This window comes from Bradysia coprophila (assembly GCF_014529535.1).
Source record: "Bradysia coprophila strain Holo2 chromosome X unlocalized genomic scaffold, BU_Bcop_v1 contig_21, whole genome shotgun sequence".
Lineage (NCBI taxonomy): Eukaryota > Metazoa > Arthropoda > Insecta > Diptera > Sciaridae > Bradysia > Bradysia coprophila.
Window position 1 is genome coordinate 146,176 of NW_023503309.1, and position 21,734 is coordinate 167,909.

The following is a 21,734-nucleotide window of genomic DNA, read 5'->3' on the forward strand; positions in this document are numbered from 1 at the left end:
TAGACTATTAACGGCGTTAACATCACTCATCACAATTATTATCGGTGGGACAGTTCCAACATCAGTTTGTCCTTATCTATACGGTGCAACATTAACTGCATTGCAAAAGTTATGTGGTGGCATCCGCCCAATTGCAGTTGGTAATACATGGCGAAGAATCGCAGCAAAATTAGCATGTCGAAGATTTTCATCAACATTGTCGAATACTTTTCAACCGAATCAACTAGGAGTCGGTATTAAGAACGGTGTTGAGGCAGGCGCACATACAGCAAGAATTTATTTCAATTCCAAACACAAATCCATACGTGTTTTCTTGAAGATTGATGTTAAAAATGCTTTTAACGAAGTTCGACGAGACGTTATGTTACATGAGGTTAAAAATACCATCCCGGAAATTTTCAAGTTCGTAGAGCAATGCTACAAACACCCGACGAACGTTTACTATGGGGAAAATCTGTTACTATCACAACGAGGAGTTCAGCAAGGTGATATTGGACGCATTAGACGAATGTAGAGTAGACTCAAGGTACTCCAACACAATTCGATATGTGTACAAAAATGCTACTTCATGTATAAAACTTCATAAGAGCACGGAGAAATTCAGAATTGGCCGAGGTGTAAGGCAGGGTGACACCATTTCACCGAAATTATTCACGGCGATTCTGCAGAGTATTTTTAGGAAGTTAAACTGGAGTAAAATGGGAATAAAGATAAATGGAGAGTACCTGAGCAATCTCCGCTTCGCTGATGACATTGTACCGATAGCAGCGAATCTAGGTCAGGCTCAGCTCATGCTACAACAGTTAAGTGAAGAGGCGAGCAAAGTTGGCCTCAAGATGAACTTATCGAAAACAAAAGTCATGACCAACATCGGGGACGATAGAGAAATCAAAATTGGTGACACTGTCATTGAACGAGTCGACAGCTATGTATGTATATCTAGGACATAAACTGAAGTTAGGTCTGGACAACCAAACTACAGAAATAAGACGTAGGATTGGTCTTGCATGGGCAGCGTTCGGAAAACTCAGACTAATTTTCAAAAGCAAAATGAATAATAGTCTGAAACGCAAAGTTTTCGATACTTGTGTCCTTCCAGTGCTCACATATGGAGCGGAAACGTTAACTTTAACAAAAGCATCCGAAGATAAATTGAGAGTGACACAAAGAGCCATGGAACGGAGTATGCTTGGAATAACACTCAGAGACAGAATGACGAATCAATGGATTCGACAACAAACCAGGGTCGTTGATGTCATTGAAAGAATAGCATCTCTGAAATGGAGCTGGGCGGGACATATTGCAAGAAGGACAGACGAACGTTGGACCAAAATGATCATGAACTGGCGACCATATAAAAGACGAACTATAGGTAGACCACCAGAGAGATGGACAAACGGAATTAAGAATATTGCAGGTACAAACTGGCAGCAAATGGCAATGGATCGTACGAAATGGAAAGAAGTTGGAGAGGCCTACATCCAGCAGTGGATAGAAACAGGCTGAAAAAGAAGAAGAAGAAGAAGAAGAAGAAGAAGCATGTGAGAGTTGGAAATAGTTGAAAATGAGTTCAATGAATTTCTGCTATGATTTTCAAGAGAAAATAAGATCGCAAATAAAGATGCAAATTTTTGCTCTACTTTTTAGCCCCGTACGAAGTACAAAGGGGCTAATAGGATTACGATGCCGTGTGTAATTGATGGAATTCGAAGCAGACGGTAAGGGCAAAGTGTTTGCCTATGTTCATAGATAACGAATCCGCAATAAAAATTTTGTCCGTCCGTCCGTCCGTCTGTCCGTCCATCTGTCACGTCGATATCTTGAGTAAATCAAATCCGATTTCAAAAAAAAAAAATTCTTTGAAAGATAGTCGAAATAGTGAGGCAAAGTTCGAAGATGGGCGATTTTGGGTCGACCCCTCCCGAGCTGGGCCCCATAAGTGATTTAACGTTTTCCGAAGATATCTCTGGCCATTTAAAGGCTACACTTGTAAGTGATACGTCAAATGAAAGGTATTTACAATACCAATCGACAAAAAAAAAGTTTATGAAAATCGGATGATCGACTCGTTAGTTAGACCCCTTGGTGTGAACTATGTACAGGGCAAGCCGTTTTTGCTTGTAGGTTGGCCAAATTTGAACGGATTTAGATGGATTTTGCTTTATTAGATAGGTATTGATCGTATCAATCAGGAAAAGAAAGTTCATGGAATTCGGTTTACCGGAGCGTGAGCTAGGTCTCTTGGAGTGAGCTTATATGTCGCTACTCGGCCGTACAGTGAACGTGGAGTATTTTGTCAATATCTCGAGTAAACTTTGACGATTTTTCACGATTTTTTTTTGTTTGAAAGGTATTATCGACTGTAAAGCAGCTGTACTACTTTCCACCTCCTAACAAAATGGCCGTCGGCCGCCATTTTGGATTTTTGTAAAAACAATAGAAATCGGTGAAAATGATACTTACAAAGTTACTGATCAGTGGGAAGTGATTGGTCATGTGTGTGGGGTGTTTCAAGCATCCCAAATATGGATATCTATTTATAAATATATACAGCTATATTGAGCTATATAACGGTGTAGATAGTTCTTTTGAGCTATATACTAGGGTGTAGCGGTTTTTACAAAATGTCTTAGTTCTTTTAAGGCTCAGCCGGAAATCCACTCAGCTGGTCCATCTGATCATTTTATGGAAGAAAAAAAATTTTCAAACTTTGATTTTGTGCTGCCGCCAGATCGATTTTTGAAAATTTCGTCGTTTTCGGTCCACGTCACATATCGATTTTTTACGGTGGGCTCGGTGTACATAAAAAGTTGAGTCAACATGGTTATCTAATCTCCAGGCTGCACAGATTATTTTATAAAAAAGATCAAGTCTAAAAAATATTTTTTGAGTTCATGACTGATCGTCAAAGTTCCCCGATGGTGATTTTGAGACTTTAATCTCGCCAGAAAATTTGATGAAAATGTGCAAAAATGTAAATTAAGCTTTAAATATGCTAAATGGACCGCGGTGAGTCAAATACAACATCTGATTTGATTTGGGACACCTAAATTTGATATTTATCTGACAAAGAGTTGTGTTTTTGGTACATGGAATATTGTTGGCGAAAGTCGAATAACCTCAAATCAATAATTTTTTAGCTTAAAATGTATTCCCAGGTTCTGACAATGCGAAACCTTCAATTTTAAGCGTTTTCTAAGCTAATTTACAACATTAAATACATCAAAATTTGAAAATGTAAAGAGACGTAGAGACGCTCTAGAACTTGTCAACAGTACGTAAATTAGCTTAGAAAACGCTTAAAATTGAAGGTTTCGCATTGTCAGAACCTGGGAATACATTATAAGCTAAAAAATTATTGATTTGAGGTAATTCGACTTTCGCCACCAATATTCCATGTACCAAAAACACAACTTTTTGTCAGATAAATATCAAATTTAGGTGTCCCAATTCAAATCAGATGTTGTATTTGACTCACCGCGGTCCATTTAGCATATTTAAAGCTTAATTTACATTTTTGCACATTTTCATCAAATTTTCTGGCGAGATTAAAGTCTCAAAATCACCATCGGGGAACTTTGACGATCAGTCATGAACTCAAAAATTTTTTTTAGACTCGATCTTTTTTATAAAATAATCTGTGAAGCCTGGAGATTAGATTACCATGTTGACTCAACTTTTTATGTACACCGAGCCCACCGTAAAAAATCGATATATGTGACGTGGACCGAAAACGACGAAATTTTCAAAAATCGATCTGGCGGCAGCACAAAATCAAAGTTTGAAAAAAAAAAATTCTTCCATAAAATGATCAGATGGACCAGCTGAGTGGATTTCCGGCTGAGCCTTAACACAACTAACACATTTTGTAAAACCGCTACACCCTACTATATACTAGCATATTTATTAGTAAAATGTTTATTTATAGGTAAATATAGGTTAATATAAATTGTTGCAAAAATTTTTAAGCTTGGGTTACAGTTGAAAGGAACGTCGTACGGGGCTTCGTAATTGCGCTATGCGCAATTTTTAAGACGTGCACATTTCGTAAGAATTTTACTTTAACGACGTTTACGGTCGCAGTAGGTTTAGGGTAAGAGTAGGGCGACCGACGAACTAGGGTCACGTACTCAATAGATGTACGGGTTCCTACGGGGCTCAGTCGCAGCGAACGCTCACCGACTGTTCTGACGGCTCGTTTTTAGTGATAATTGCATTTAAGATATACATGCATCTCTTAATTGAGAAAAGCTTGGAACGTCGAAACTGTGTAAGTTCGAATTAATAAATGTTTCAAATCTGATGTTAAGTAGTTCCTACTAGTTACTCACAACGTAAAATCAAGATTTAGACTCTAAATGTTAATATCAGCTGAATCCCGCTTTTCACGACGAAAAGCGGGCAACGTTTTTCACACTAAAATCGAAGTCATAAATGTTTCAAATCTGATGGTACTCTAGGGGATAGCTAGTAGGAACTACTTAACATTAGATTTGAAAAATTTATTATTTCGAACTTAGTGTGAAAGAAATTGTCCGCTTTTCGTCGTGAAAAGAGGGATTCAGCTGATATTAACATTTCGAGTCTAAATCTTGATTTTACGTTGTGAATAACTAGTAGGAACTACTTAACATCAGATTTGAAACAACAGATACAGTGCACAGTGTCAAATTAATTCAGGTTTACGCACCCACGACGTGGGTCCCACGTCCACCCATTCTATGGAAAGATTCTATGAAGATGTCGAGAAAGCTCTTAACGAAAACCCATCACATTACCAATATCTAATCGGTGATTTCAATGCGATTTCAATACGTTTGCTGATAATTTAGCATATATGCGAAATCATAGATGTTATTTGCACCCGGTTCGAATAGTGACACTATTATTTGGTATACAGTTGGTATATGGCGAGCGAAGCGAGCTAAAAATTATTTCTTTGAAAGAGCAAAAAATCAAACCTATTATTCTGGTTCACGAATTGAATTAAAGAGCGCGTTGATTAATTAAACATAAAAATTTCAGCTACAGGCTGCGTTTGTTCGTTAAATTGCTAAAAACAATTTTTGCGTCATCCATTGCTTAAAATGGTGATCCCAATGACTTCATCCTATCTTATACAGATTTTCTTAACAGGTTTAATTGAGTTTGTAGTCTACGGCTCGAATATCTACATCACAAAGGTTCAGGTTCACTGATCACGAAACATATCTACGTTAATCATAATCACGTCAGGTTGAGCCGGTAGGTGGTCAAAAAATGTAAAAAATCTGCATCGGAAGTCTAGTCGGTGTAGTCTAAGGACACGGTGTTGTGTAAAGATAAAATATATACTAGGATGTGCCAGTTTATCGAACATCAATAGTTTTCATCTCAAATTTTTTTTGGTATGTTCTCTATTGCAATGTAGATGACTTCTAAAGCTTTTTAGAGTTATTTGTTGAACTCACCGTGTCTCTTGACTACCCCCGACTACCGGCGCGATCAATGCTTTTTATATTTTTCGACCACCTTTGTTGGTTTTAAAGAAAGATTTTGATATCCTACGTTTAGATTCTTAGTTTCGAAAAAAAATAATCTTGAATTGCTACGAAACACACCTAATTGCTATTGACTGTAACAAAGTTAGACCGAATCGTGATGGTGCTCTGGCAAGGTTTAAAGGAAGTCAAAAGTGACAGCGTAATGGTATGGACAGGCATTTTTAATGAAGAGATCGTTGGCCCTTACTTTTTTGCCAATACTGTCACTGGTGACAGTTACCTTGAAATGCTAGGAGATTTCTTAGTACCAGAACTCCATTTCAGAGGTTCTTCTCCTTCTTCTTCTTCTTTTTCAGCCTGTTTCTGTCCACTGCTGGACGTAGGCCTTTCAAAACCCATCATACCATCATAGTCATAATAATATAAAAAAAATTGAACCAATTACACATCTGCAACTTTACACGCAAAATGATTTTTTACCTCCAAGTCCGCGTTTCTAAAAAAAGGTCTTCAAATCACATTTTGACGGTAAAATCATTACCCACCGACAGACGTCTCGTCGTTACAATATGTTTACTGGACTAATCCCGTGCCCCTAAGGGCACCACCACATTTATAACGATCGGGCTCTTCGACCCCAGTAGATATATGATCACTTTTGGTACACTTTTTATATTTTTTTCCCACGATAAAAATGCGCACGCGTATTCAATAAAATGTTCACGTGTATCATTGCATCTCTGAAATGGAGCTGGGCGGGACATATTGCAAGAAGGACAGACGAACGTTGGACCAAAAAGATCATGAACTGGCGACCATATAAAAGACGAGCTATAGGTAGACCACCAGAGAGATGGACAAACGGAATTAAGAATATTGCAGGTACAAACTGGCAGCAAATGGCAATGGATCGTACGAAATGGAAAGAAGTTGGAGAGGCCTACATCCAGCAGTGGATAGAAACAGGCTGAAAAAGAAGAAGAAGAAGAAGATTGCTGTGGTAATGGTTTTATTGAATGATCTGTAGCAGTCAAAAACATTGTCCTCGTTAGTGTCATTTATTCAATCAATCGGAGTTTTTCTCATCAAAAATCAAAACATTTATTTGACTTCCATTCTTTCTCGCATGTAAAAAAAAATTAATGTCCATTATTTTTATATCTCGCAATGATAATGCATTCTGATTGCACCGAAAAAACTAATTGGCCGTGACGGAATGAGAACAATATTGTGCACCCTCTTTTATGAACTTCTCACACCTTCAATGTGACGAGGTACAGCTGGATTTTAATTTTGATCAGTGATTGAATAAGTGAAATTGGGTGAGCTTAGACCGGTACCTGGTGATTTTTTTCAAATGTTCAAGAGGGTAGGTTATTTTGTAGTTGTTTTTATTTATTCAAAGCGAAAAAAAAGACTGCTCGCATACTCAGTAAATCCTCGAGTAAATCGTCAGTAAAAAAACGATCTTTTCAATCAACAAATATTACAATAAATAAAAATCATCCGCTCTATTACTTCCTAAAGTTCCAAGAATACATGCCGCATTGCCTCTTTGTATAGCAATAGAAATTTTCTGCAACAGATAATCTTTGGAACGTGGCTCCCCTGATGCTCTCTTCATCAACGATCCCAACTTGTCAATAAATTTCTTTGTTTCTGGACCCAAGCAACCTAATGATTCAAAGGCAAGGGGAGTAAATAAATTGTTTTCTTTAAGACGTATAATGATTATGCTTAAATCTCTCCGCTTTATCTGCAATAGACCCTGCTTTCTTAGAGGATTCACTGATGTATGAAGGAGCCAATGTATCACGAATTGTTACATCCCATAAAAGTGATTTTCCATGACTCCATGGAACTACTGTCATACCATCAGGTCTTTTACCGTCGTCTCTAGAAATACCAGGTGGTTGCAAAATATTGGGAAATCCTGCAGAGGAAAATGCATGACCAAAAACATTATTGACAGAATCGTGTCTAGCAATAATCCCTACCTTTCATTTGCACGATAAACCATGCAAACCGACCAACAGCAATTCTTGCTGCATTGTTATCTAATAGTAAACCTAGTTGACTCGATGGGACAACCTGCAACCACTTTGAAGATTCTTTGGTAGATGACGCAAGTAGTCTAGCACGAGTAACAGGTTCACTAGAATCTAACATCTCGCTAAAACTGCTCCTAATCACCGGTAGGTCCCAGTTTCGTTGCACCCTTCTCATTTCATCATTATCTGGAATAAAATCGTTAGGCACTGCCAAGTCTTCAACCTTCCGAATCCCCAAAATCTGACAGCCTCACATTCGTAATCGCCTCAAGCGTAGACAACAAATAATTAAACCTACAGCTCCCCAAAGACTTCCTAAAAATGCACAAAGCCGGATGAACATCCATTAATTAGTAGTTTGTTTTTGTGATTCTGATTATTTCCGCTTCAGCTTTACATAAAATTAACGACGTCGTAGAAGTAACTCAAATTTTCTTTGTTGAAAGAGGAGTATGATGAGGAGCAGGAGAAGTATAATGAGGAGCAGGAAGAGTATAATGAGGAGCAGGAGGAGTATAATGAGGAGCAGGAGTAGTTTTTGTAAGAGCAGGATGAGTTTTTGGAGGAGCAGGAGTAGTATTTGGAGGAGCAAGAGTAGTATTTGGAGGAGCAGGAGTAGTATTTAGACTAGCAGGAGGAGTATGACTTTTCTATTAGACAACTTTAGGAGTACAAGAAGGACCAGGTAAAGAGGAGGAGAAGGAATAAATTAGGAGCACTAGGATTGAATAAGGAGCAGGAGGACTGAATGAGGAGCAAGAGGAGTGTATGAGGAGCAGGTGGAGTGAATGAGTAGCAGGAGGAGTGAATGAGGAGCAGGAGTAGTGAATGAGGAGCAGAAGTAGTGAATAAGGAGCAGGAGGAGTGAATGAAGAGCAGGAGGAGTGAATGAGGAGGAGAAGGAGTGGATGAGGAGCAGGAAAAGTGAATGATGAGCAGGAGTAGTTGATGAGGAGCAAAAGTAGTGAATGAGGAGCAGGAGGAGTGAATAAGGAGCAGGAGGAGTGAATGAAGAGCAGGAGTAGTGAATGAGGAGCAGGAGTAGTGAATGAGTAGCAGGAGGAGTGAATGACGAGCAGGAAAAGTGAATGAAGAGCAAGAGGAGTGAATGAGTAGCAGAAGGAGTGGATGAGGAGCAGGAGGAGTGAATGAGGAGTAGGAGGAGTGAATAAGGAGCAGGAAGAGTGAATGAGGAGCACAGGCTGGTAGAGTATGATGAGAAACAGAAGGAATTTTATTAAATAAAGTTGAAGATTCCCAGGAAACTAAAAAGAAAACACACGGTTTATTTTTGATACATTTATTTCCAGTCAGAGGTCTTATGATATAACACTAGGCCTGACTTGTACAGCTTCAAGTATAAGTTTTCTGCAATATCCATGTTTCGATTCCACGGTTTGCCACTGTCCAATTCCGTTTTGACTTTTAAAATAACATTTACTGCTCTTGCTATATCGCTTGTATCCATACGCACTGTACTTGTGGTTGATAGTTCGTTGAATAAACTCATGAGAAATGATACAGTGCATCCAATTTTTGGCAAGCGAATAACACGAGACTTTTTAGTCACTTTGAGAGTAGACTCTAATCTTGTTTTCTTATCTACTTCAGCCGCAACTCGATCGGTGACGCTCGTTGTACTTGTACTTTGTTTTTTATTTTTCATTATTGTTAAAATGAAGCTGATGCATGGACATTGATGCTTTCTATTTTTCATTTTATTTTTCACAAATTTTGATTTTACTTTCAAAATTGGTTTTGGTTCTGAGTTCATACTGAATGATTTTTACTTCTTTCCTAGTTAGCTGTTCGACTCAGCCTGGTGGAAAACGAATAAAACTGATCTTTTTAACTCTCACTCGATTTTAATGCATAGCGCAAAATTGCTCGCACCTCGTCATACGTAGAGTTTTCGCTATCTTCACTTTCATCGGAACTTCCGCTTGATTCCTCGTTTTCGCTTGTCTCGCTCTGTTCTTCAGTGTCACTTACTCCATCACTTTCACTGATGTTTTCCATTTCGTTTTTTTTTCACCATCTTCCTGATTTTTGTGCATAGTCTCCTTATGTCGTCTCAAATTGTAACCAGTGGTGAAATTGCGCTGACAAATCGTACAATGTGAATACATACTAATTATATTTTAGTACTAGGACCTCTCTCTTCAATAGCAGAATTCTAATTGAATTCGTACTATTTGTAGCTATATTTTTATTTTTTCATTGTCACTCCTACCATATCTCATGATCGTTGTTCCACAAAGTCCACACACCATGTGGAATACGCGTGCATGGAGTAACAGCGACGGCTACGACATTTTTACGTTCGATTTATTTTTGTTGATTCGTTGGACTTGTTGAATATATTGCAATTCTTTTTTATTTCTTGGGGTGTTGAGCTTATGTAGAAATTTATGAATAATACTCGAGAGCTCAGTGTTTTCGATTATATTTCACCAAATATTTCGCCCGCGTATCGCTGGCATTTTCAATGGCTACATGGAAAAACGATCCATATCGATCAATTAAATTATCACAATAATTATCACAAATGGACATACCTTACAACTAAATCTATTAATTAAATTCTACAGGAATTTTCGTCAAAATAAAAACACGACCTATATCACAGTCATTGCCGATTTTTTGTTTACAAAACAAATTGTCACTGTCTGTCATGAATTCCTACGGTAGGTTCACTATAGTAATTTTTTTTGGCAGGGAGTCACAATGCGGCACGTTTTAAAAAAAAAAAAAAAATCATCACAGTTTGTTTACACTTCGATTCTCAAATGATGTTGCTGTATGCTACTGGTAAGAATTGACTTTCAGTCTGTTTGTTGAGGTTGTTACCGTTGGATTTTTTGATAGCGATGGTCTCTAGGATTGCACGTTTTTTCCAGTTGTTTTCTTTGTACACAATTCGAACACCACTCCATCTAGGTTTATGTCCAGTTTGAATAGCATGTTCGCAGAGGCCACTGTGTCCTTCATCACCTGTTTCTATCGCATGTTTGTGTTGATATGTCCTTTTTCCTAGCAATTGGCCGGTCATACCAAGATAACGTTTTTCACACGTACAAGGAATTTCATATACCACTCCGGCTTGTTGTAAAATTGGAGTTTTGTCCTTGACTCTGCTGAAGATTGACATTTTCAAATTGTTATCTGCTTTGGCTACCAGTTTGATGTCATGTTTCTTCATTTCAAATTTCAGGTGTTCGAATAGGCCACTGACGTACGGAATCGCTGCCATATTATATCTGTCTTTACCTTCTTTATGTAAGTTTTCGTCTGGTTTGTAAGGGTTGAATTTTGCCTTCGTTTGCTGGATCATGTCGTTGATGAATCGCTTGGGATAACCATTTTCACTAAGCGTTTTGTGCAGAAGTTCAAAGTTTTCGGCATGGTATTCCGGATCGGCAAGTTCTAGGATCTTTTGTGTTAGAATCGAGATGGTGTTTCGTTTATACTGCATAGGCAGATGTGAACCATAATTCAAATACCGGCCCGACCAAGTTGACTTGTGGTACCAGTTGGTTTTTATGGCTTGTCCCTCTCTAATGCACATAATGTCCAAAAAGGCTAGATTGTTATTCCTTTCTTCTTCCATGGTGAACTGAAGCCGGTGATCGTATTTGTTAAACATATCCAAAATCTCAAAATCTCAAAAAAAGTTCTCAATGGAAATACTGAATGAATCAATCTGTGAAATCCACCGTGGCATCAACAAAACTTCTAATCTAAAAAACGAATTAGAAGAGAAGCTAAAACGAATGATTCCACAAGATCTAGCCAATGATTTTGTTACCAATGTCAAAACGACATACGACACTGCATTCCAAAAATGTGAACGAGGGAGAAACGCTCAACTTAACAACTTGATTTCACCACACGTTCCGACTTGCAACAGACAACAAAATTGGCTAAAAAATCTCAGTCACAAACAACTGCCTCCAAGTGTCAGCAACATCTTATCACTTGGACAAAAATTCAACATAAAACCCAACAATCAACACATCAATTCAGCTCAAATTATCGCCAGCCTTGAACCTGAAATCCAGAAACTCAACGCTAATGACAAAACTGAATTGCGACAGAAAGTAGCGAACATCATCACAAACTTCAAACATGCACGCACTAAACGAACCACAAAAGAGCAAGTATTGCTACAACAAATGCAAGAAGCCAAAGCGTTCTTGAAAGAGAATGAGGACATCCTAGTTGTAAATGCTGACAAAGGCAACGAAACAGTAGTACTGTCGAAAGAACAATACCATTCCAAAATGATGGCACATCTGACAGATGCAAATACATACCTGGTACTGAACAAGGATCCAACAGCGTCTATAGAACGGAATGTCAACGCATTGCTCACCAAATGGCAAAACGAAGACATTATGACAGACGAAAAAGCCAAATATATGAGATCGTACACATCGGTATGTCCTAAGATATATTTGCAAATCAAAACGCATAAAGAAGGCAACCCCGGAAGACCAGTGGTTTCGTTCATTGATGCACCTACGTACAAACTATCCAAAATGTTCGCCGACATACTAAAAAATGTTGTAGGAAAGACGCACCGTACGGTAAGAAATTCCAGAGAATTCAAACGCAGGATATCCAAAATACGTTTGCCCAAAGGTTTCGAAATGATATCGTTAGATGCCACGTCTCTCTTCACTAATGTGTCCAAGGAATTGACGATAATGGCAATAAATACAAAATGGAAAAACATCTCCAAATTCACGAACCTTCCTAAAGATGAATTCATCAATGGTATTACGTTAATTATGGACAACTGCTGTTTCCAATACGACAACATCTTTTACAAACAAATCTATGGCTCACCTATGGGATCGCCAGTTTCACCACACTTAGCGGATTTAGTACTTGAAATCCTACAAGAAAAAGTCATCAGCAAACTCAGTTTCCATTTACCATACTTCTATCGGTATGTAGATGATATCAACACAGCGGTTCCCAAGGAAAAGAAAAAAGAGATTTTGGATATGTTTAACAAATACGATCACCGGCTTCAGTTCACCATGGAAGAAGAAAGGAATAACAATCTAGCCTTTTTGGACATTATGTGCATTAGAGAGGGACAAGCCATAAAAACCAACTGGTACCACAAGTCAACTTGGTCGGGCCGGTATTTGAATTATGGTTCACATCTGCCTATGCAGTATAAACGAAACACCATCTCGATTCTAACACAAAAGATCCTAGAACTTGCCGATCCGGAATACCATGCCGAAAACTTTGAACTTCTGCACAAAACGCTTAGTGAAAATGGTTATCCCAAGCGATTCATCAACGACATGATCCAGCAAACGAAGGCAAAATTCAACCCTTACAAACCAGACGAAAACTTACATAAAGAAGGTAAAGACAGATATAATATGGCAGCGATTCCGTACGTCAGTGGCCTATTCGAACACCTGAAATTTGAAATGAAGAAACATGACATCAAACTGGTAGCCAAAGCAGATAACAATTTGAAAATGTCAATCTTCAGCAGAGTCAAGGACAAAACTCCAATTTTACAACAAGCCGGAGTGGTATATGAAATTCCTTGTACGTGTGAAAAACGTTATCTTGGTATGACCGGCCAATTGCTAGGAAAAAGGACATATCAACACAAACATGCGATAGAAACAGGTGATGAAGGACACAGTGGCCTCTGCGAACATGCTATTCAAACTGGACATAAACCTAGATGGAGTGGTGTTCGAATTGTGTACAAAGAAAACAACTGGAAAAAACGTGCAATCCTAGAGACCATCGCTATCAAAAAATCCAACGGTAACAACCTCAACAAACAGACTGAAAGTCAATTCTTACCAGTAGCATACAGCAACATCATTTGAGAATCGAAGTGTAAACAAACTGTGATGATTTTATTTTTTTTTTCTTAAAAACGTGCCGCATTGTGACTCCCTGCCAAAAAAAATTACTATAGTGAACCTACCGTAGGAATTCATGACAGACAGTGACAATTTGTTTTGTAAACAAAAAATCGGCAATGACTGTGATATAGGTCGTGTTTTTATTTTGACGAAAATTCCTGTAGAATTTAATTAATAGATTTAGTTGTAAGGTATGTCCATTTGTGATAATTATTGTGATAATTTAATTGATCGATATGGATCGTTTTTCCATGTAGCCATTGAAAATGCCAGCGATACGCGGGCGAAATATTTGGTGAAATATAATCGAAAACACTGAGCTCTCGAGTATTATTCATACAATTCTTTTTTATTTATTTTTTATTTTACAACATATTCATCTTGATTTTCGAAAAAGAAACTGTTCTTCTCCTGCTTTGATAATCGGTCGAAGTAAGGTTGGCAGAAATGCGCCACCAGTTTGAATAATTAATTTCCTCGTTTGATTTAATCTGCCATCGCATCGGTAAAATCTTCTTAACATTTTTTTGAACTTCTTCAATTTTATTATTTCGCTCCTCTTTAACGGGATGTTTCCCTTCAGAGTATTGTAAATACATTCGTCTATAGTTTTAATGAAATCTAGATCGCATTGTGAAATTATTTGCTGACGGAGTTTTGGCTTTGACGTTTGCACAAGTTTCAACATACGGAGATGCTTCTTTACGGATGCCATTTCAAATTGTAACTGTGGGAATGTTATTAAAGGCGGAGGTATTATTGATGACCTTGGAGAAAGGCGAAGGGAAGTATGGTTGATGACTTATTGACTTATATAAGTATTTTCCGTTAGAAATCATATTTTAACGTGTTACATCGTGTTTCTACGGTTTCTAACATTTTTGAGTTTGAGTATAAACTATTTTTATTGGTTGAAACAACTTCTTTTTACGGATTTTTTGTAAGTCTCGATTCGTTTGAAATACGTATTTAAATTTAAATAATTAATATAGAGTTGCTATATGTAGTGCGGATACTTGTCGATTAATAAAAAAAGCTTTTTTATTTCATTTAATCATTTTATTTCTCCAATTCTCCTTATTCCATCCAGTTGCATTATACCAATGTTTTGATTAAAGTTGGACTTCTTTTTTCATAAATTTCAGCCACAATGTGGTTGATAAAAGTTAATGGACCGCAGCGATACGCTGTCAATGTACAATTACAATCGTACACCCCAAACTCATCAAAAACAAACATACAATCATATGGACAATGATCTATGTTTTCTATATCCTTATATTTAGACATATCATAGAAATTTTCGAGTTTTTCGCACAGTTTAGGATTAGTTGAATGTAAAATGTCCAAAAGCTGTTCCATCACTATTTTCAAGTCCATTCGTCTCCAGTTCTTGTTGAAATTGGTTGTTACTTCCTCGTACGAACAAAATGATTGTACTTGCTCTACAATAAACCGAACTGGATAATATGCGTTGACGATCTCACAAGCAATCTCTCTTGGGTATACGAAAATAACACGTTTACAGTAACATTTACATTTACAGTAATTACCACGGCAGTCGTCAAAATGACCGGCAACCGGTACACCATATTGCTTCGAATCAGCAAGAAAATCTCTCCATCTTTCATTGATGGCATCGTACTTCCTTCTGTACATTAACTTTTCACTCCGCTCCTCTAACGAATCTTCGAATTTTTGCAGTAGATTTTCAATAGTTGATTCATAGTTTGTTCTCCAGTTTTTTTCAGTATACTTTATTATTTCCACACGTTCAACATCACCAAGTACTTCACTTATACACATGATATTATCCATTTTTGAAAACGATTTTTCCATACCTACTTCTAATACTCAATAATCAGTAGCCTTAGAAAACGCCATTTATATACCGTGAAAATGGATGGCGTCCTTTACTGTTTCGGTAATGCGTCTCTTCAAAATATGTCTCGCAGGCCAACTCGTCAACCGACATTAAACTTATTTCGTCCGGTTGATTCTCTTCAACTTCCCAAAATTGAGCGAAACAGTTGCTCCAAAGGAAGGTTGACTCAATGAATATTGAAACTTGTACGTTTTCTTAACCCGTAACAAGTAACATGTCTCGTGAATTTCCAAAACCAATGCTCGAAATGAGGCTCTAAACGAACAAAGGATTGAGGCTGGAAATACTCGATGTTTGACTATTGAATGGCTTGAAATCAAACTTGAAAGTTCCGATTTTCGCTTTGCGGATTGCAGTTGACCAAAATTGAAACCATAAAATGACCACTGCTCTACTCCATTGATTTTCTTTGGTAGATGATTATTGCACACGATGACTTTGAAACTCCGATCGTATGTGCGTTGCATATCACCACAATTGAAACAAAGAAATGGTAACGTCAACCAAGCTGTACTGGCATACACTAATTGCATAATGATACTCGAATGCACCAATTTGTAGTCGAAAATCAGCTTCTCTGTCATTATTGAACACTGAAAGACAGCAGAGCACGAAGCCAATCCATGAGTCACTACATGAAACTGCAATTCGATGATTATTCTCGAAGCGTCTATTTGAGACAACGTGGATCTTTTGTTAATCAGCGACCTTTTGTTTCCATCCACGTTTTTCTTACAAATGAACATTGAGAAAATTGGCACAAATCGTAAAACTTCCAACTCGCTGAACACTTGACTCTTGGAATTTTCATTTTATTTAGTTTTTAGCCCCGTACGAAGTACGAAGGGGCTTATAGGATTACGATGCCGTGTGTAATTGATGGAATTCGAAGCAGACGGTAAGGGCAAAGTGTTTGCCTATGTTCATAGATGACGAATCCGCAATAAAAATTTGGGCCGTCTGTCCTTCTGTCCGTCTGTCCGTCTGTCCGTCTGTCCGTCTGTCCGTCTGTCCGTCTGTCCGTCTGTCCGTCACGTCGATATCTTGAGTAAATCAAATCCGATTTCAAAAATTTTTTTTTTCCCTGAAAGATAGTCAAAATAGTGAGGCTAAGTTCGAAGATGGGCATATTCGGGTCGGCCCTTCGTGAGTTAGGGCCACCTAAGTGATTTAAGGTCTTTTGGTGATATTTATGGCAAAACAAACGATGGAAATGTAAATGACACGGCAAATGATAGGTATTGTCAATACCAATCCAGGAAAAAAAAGGTTTTTAAAATCGGGTGAGTGGACCGTGAGTTAGGGCCTTAGAAGTGAAAAGCTACTAGAGCCCTATGTGTATTTTACATAGAACTCAAGTAAATTTCATTCGTTTTTCGTAATTTTTGTGTCATTTGGAAGGTAATCAAAAGCCGAATAGAATGTTGTTGAAAAAAAATTAAATTTGGGTCCTCGGACTAAGGCCGCTACTAGGGCCCTATGCGTATTTTACATACAACTCGAGTAAATTTCATCCGTTTTTCGTAATTTTTGTTTCATTTGAAAGATAATCGAACACCGAATAGAATGTTGTTGAAAAAAAAATTAAATTTGGGTCCTTGGACTAAGGCCGCTACTATGGCCCTATGTGTATTTTACATATAACTCGAGCAAATTTCATCCGTTTTTCGTAATTTTTGTTTCATTTGGAAGGTAATCAAAGACCGAATAGAATGTTGTTGAAAAAAAATTAAATTTGGGTCCTTGGACTAAGGCCACTACTAGGGCCCTATGTGTATTTTACATTGAACTCGAGTAAATTTCATTCGTTTTTCGTAATTTTTGTGTCATTTGGAAGGTAATCAAAGGCCGAATAGAATGTTGTTGAAAAAAAAATTAAATTTGGGTCCTCGGACTAAGGCTGCTACTAGGGCCCTATGCGTATTTTACATATAACTCGAGCAAATTTCATCCGTTTTTCGTAATTTTTGTTTCATTTGGAAGGTAATCAAAGGCCGAATAGAATGTTGTTGAAAAAAAAATTAAATTTGGGTCCTCGGACTAAGGCCGCTTCTAGGGCCCTATGTGTATTTTACATAGAACTCGAGCAAATTTCATCCGTTTTCCGTATTTTTTGTTTTATTTGGAGGGTAATCAAAGGCCGAATAGAATGTAGTTGAAAAAAAATAAATTTGGTCCTCGGACTAAGGCTGGTATTAGGGCCCTATGTGTATTTTACATACAACTCGAGTAAATTTCATCCGTTTGTCGTAATTTTTGTTTAATTTAGAAGGTAATCGAAAGCCGAATAGAATGTAGTTGAAAAAAAATAAATTTGGGTCCTCGGACTAAGGCCGGTACTAGGGCCCTATGTGTATTTATACTCAATAAATTAAAATTTTAGGGCTATTTGAAATTTTTCTTTCATTTGAAAGGAACGTCGTACGGGGCTTCGTAATTGCGCTATGCGCAATTTCTAAGATGTACACATTCCATAATAATTTTACTTTAACTACATTAACCGGCGCAATAGGTTTACGGTCAAAGTAGGGTGACAGACGCAATAGGGTCACGTACGCAATAGATATACGGGTTTGTACGGGGCTCAGTCGCAGCAAACGCTCCGACTGTTCTGATGGCTCGTTTACAAAACGTTTTTTTTTTACAAGAAATAAAGCGTTTACAAAATATAAAATATCTCGTTCATATTTTCAGACGTATCGAATGTAGCCATTACACTCGCAGCATTGTTTCTTTGAATGGTTAAACTTATCCGTTGTTTTAGATACGTCTTTGATTTTCTTTCTCCCGTTGCTTGTGATATTTTTTTGCCTAGTTTGTTGATAAAATCTATCGCCTCTAAACACCATACCCCCAAAGTTTCCACAGCAAATGGAAGGATCAAGAAGTTCTGCTCCAGTAGTCCTTTGTATTTTCGATGTTTATTTTTTGCTGCTAATTCTGCAACCGACCCACTTTTAGAAGATGACATATTCAAATAAGATGGTGCAAGTGTGTCGGAACATGTAGCATCCCAAACGAGCATTTGACCACGACTCCATGGCACAAGGGTTACTCCGTCAACTCTCTTCCCATCATCACGAAACATTCCTGATGGTTCTTTTCTCGAAGGAATGATAGCCGAATGGAGAGCGTTTTGTATGATTGTGTTCAGAGCTGCATGAAGAGGTAGACGGCCTGCCCTTTTTGAACAGCTTAGTCCGTGTGTTCCATCGGTTGATACTATATCACCACAAATGCATTTGTGTGTTTTACAAATATCGGAACCGATACGAAGAGCTGTAGAGATTCGGAACGTGTTGTTGTCCAAAAACGTGCCAACGAATTTGGAAGGTAAAGCTGACAGCCATGCATTTGACTCGTTGTGTAAAGATGCTAGGTGTCTTGCCTTGTCTTTATTCGATTGAAAATTGAATGATTCCATTTTGTCTGACATAAGTAAATCATCACATTCATTTTGATAAATCTTTACATCTGGAAGTGATTCGGACACTAGCGACCATTCATTTAGAGCGTCGGTATAATCGGCTATCATTGTCTCATCGGATATATTCGGCAACATGAGTGTGACGAGATTAATAACTGAATTACTTGAGCAGAAAAATGCAGGAAGTGCAATGTCCTCACATTTTCTAATTCCCATTCCTCCAAAGCGAATCGGCATTGAAACCTTGGACCATTTCTCATCGTTCAAACGGCAATTGGTTATTGATTCGAATGTTTGTTTGACGTCGTCATCGATCGATTTCAAATGATTATTGTGACGGAAGCACGAGCTCGTACGAAGCAAATACGTCAACCTTGGGACTGTGAAGCATGTTTTAAGTAGGAAATATGCTGTGTGGCAATTTAGATGGTCCAATCGCTCAAACATCACTTTCAACTCATTGTGCTTCTTTAAAATAAGTTTTCCTTCTGATCCCTCAGAAATTGGTGCTCCCAAAAGTTCCAAATCATCGGTTACAATTTTGATACCAGCAGATATTGCTTCGAAATCTTGAACTACTGATTCGATCCGATCACCACAGAAAAACAACTCACATTTTGAAGGGTTGATCTCCAAACCGATGTTACGACATTCCTCTATTATTAACTTCAAATCATTCAGAACTGTATCCGGGTGTCCTCCTAATGTGCCATCATCTAAATACCATATGTTTAGCTCTGATAACAAATTTTCAATAATCGGTTGAATTATTAATGAAAAAGCCAAAGGTCCACAAGGGTCGCCTTGTTGTGCTCCAACTTCTGACATTATCTGATCGTTTCCGAAGAATAGAATTGATGGTGATGAGTAGCATTGCCACATGAACGGATATATTGATGGTGACTTCAATCTGATGTTTTTCAACATTTCGTCTCTCTCCACGCTGTTAAAGGTATTTTTGAAATCGATCTTAAGGATTACATTTCTACTTCCTTTATTGTTTTTGATGTACGTTCGGCAAGCATGTACGGCTGCTTCACAACCGCCCTTGATCGAAAAACCGATTTGCTTAGGTTTTAGATATGAGCCAGTTGGTTCTCGTACTTCTTTGCAAGCGACTCTTGCTGTTAGTCTTCTATATGTCGATCCTACTGCAATCGGTTGTATTCCTTTGTCTTTTTTTGTCAACGCAATCAATCTGGCTCCATATAGGATTGTGCAAATGTCTTTGTTCACCTTGCCTGAGAGCATTAAATTAGTCAATTTAGTAAGTGAACCGATTAATTTCTTTCCAGCATCGCCATTGGTGGTAGCGGTTAGGTCCTTTAGGTGTTGTGGACTGATTCCATCAATTCCGGCTGCTGATCCGTTATGGAATAAAGATATTTGTGTAAGCAAAATTTCTTCTGTAGTTGTCATTGCTATTGTTGTTTCGTCTGGCTCCTTTGGAAAAATCAATTGTCTAGATGGTTGTGGATGTTTTTCTTTCAGCAGATTGTATGTAACTTCGTCATCCTTAGCCAATGAATCCGTAGACAGTAGCAATTTAACCGCACCACGCACATCGCCTTCAGAAACTTTAGCTTCTACTCGTGAACTCAATGATGATCTTTGCGGATTATGACTTGGGTGATCGTCAATGTTTGGATCGTTTAAATTTTTGATGTTTTGTTTCACCAATCTGGCTAATGATTCTGATTTTGATTTTCGGATTGGTATCTGGAACGCTCGATATGCAAAACAAAGTAAATCTTCCCATGCTTTCAAGTTGTTATTCATCACGCAAATATCAATTAATCTTGCCAGTTCATAGGCCCCAGTAATACGAGACGACTTTGGTATTCTCTTGATAACTCGAATATTGACTCTTTATCTTGACTCTTTAAATCGTGTCTTTTCGATGAAACAACTAGAACCATTTGATTCTTTTCACAAACATACAAATTTGCATGGTTCACAAAAATGTCTATTGTCTCAGAACGCGATTGTTCGCACTTGTCGGAACATAAACTTTCATCGACCGATAATTTGATAAAAAAACAGCCGATTTCTCTCATAACTACAACGCGAATTATATAAACATACAGACGGTTAATCAACCGACATCCCAGTTGAGCCCCCAAATGTTTAAGGAATATCGGTTTCTCAGGTTCAATTATTTTATGTCGAATCAAAAGACTGTTGTTTATAGATCAACGTTATCATATGAACTAAATTGCACAGTACAATGCTTGACATTACATAATTTAGAAACTTAATTGACTGTGCCAACTATTAAGATAAACAAAAGTTCAGATTGGTCTGAGCATCACTCGATCGGATATGCTTTTCGTGTGAGTTATGCGTTCCTCGGTAGAAGAATGTGTGCCCTGATTGTAATTTCAGGCATTACTCTCCAGGTTTTCTCACTTCGCTCACTCCCACAACATCCCATTTTATCTTTTCTAGCTCTTCTTCCATTTCTTGCATTTTTTGTCTTGACGACAATGTTCTGGCATTATATGTGGCAATGTATAATTCGTTGTGGCTTCGTTTGAAGGTTTTTAGCATTAAAACACCACGCTTGCTACTGCGGGTTGGTGAGTATGAAAGCTTTACTTTGCTCGCCCCCGGTAATCCCCGAGCTCTGACCCGCACATTTCTGCACGTACCGGGACCACAGTGCCTATCAAAGTGCACAGTGCCCGACGGTGTAGAATTACTCTTTTTGAACATTCTTTTCCATAAAGCTTTGCCCATTCCTTTGAACCTATCTGAGCAAAAGGTTATTGGCGTCTTTTAAAGGACGTCCTTTAAAAGCTTAACCTAGTAGATAATAAGAATTCTGGGATCGTTCTATCCTTGGGCTTCCTGATCGCGTTGTTTCACCTCAACGTTGGTCCCTTAACCCCAATTCTTTCGGCTTCCAGCTCACGATTCATTCAGCCTTCAGATTGATCTATAAAATTCTATCTTATCTACTGCTACGTCCTCGTT

At 38.0% G+C, this 21,734-nt stretch overlaps 1 protein-coding gene across 1 annotated transcript; it reads left to right on the top strand.

Annotated features, from left to right (window-relative positions):
- Positions 1–11,307: 11,307 nt before the first annotated feature.
- On the top strand, positions 11,308–13,407 carry LOC119069023. The gene has a single exon (XM_037172895.1). It carries the CDS (start codon positions 11,308–11,310, stop codon positions 13,405–13,407), a length of 2,100 nt encoding a protein of 699 aa, XP_037028790.1.
- The last annotated feature ends 8,327 nt before the right edge of the window (positions 13,408–21,734 follow it).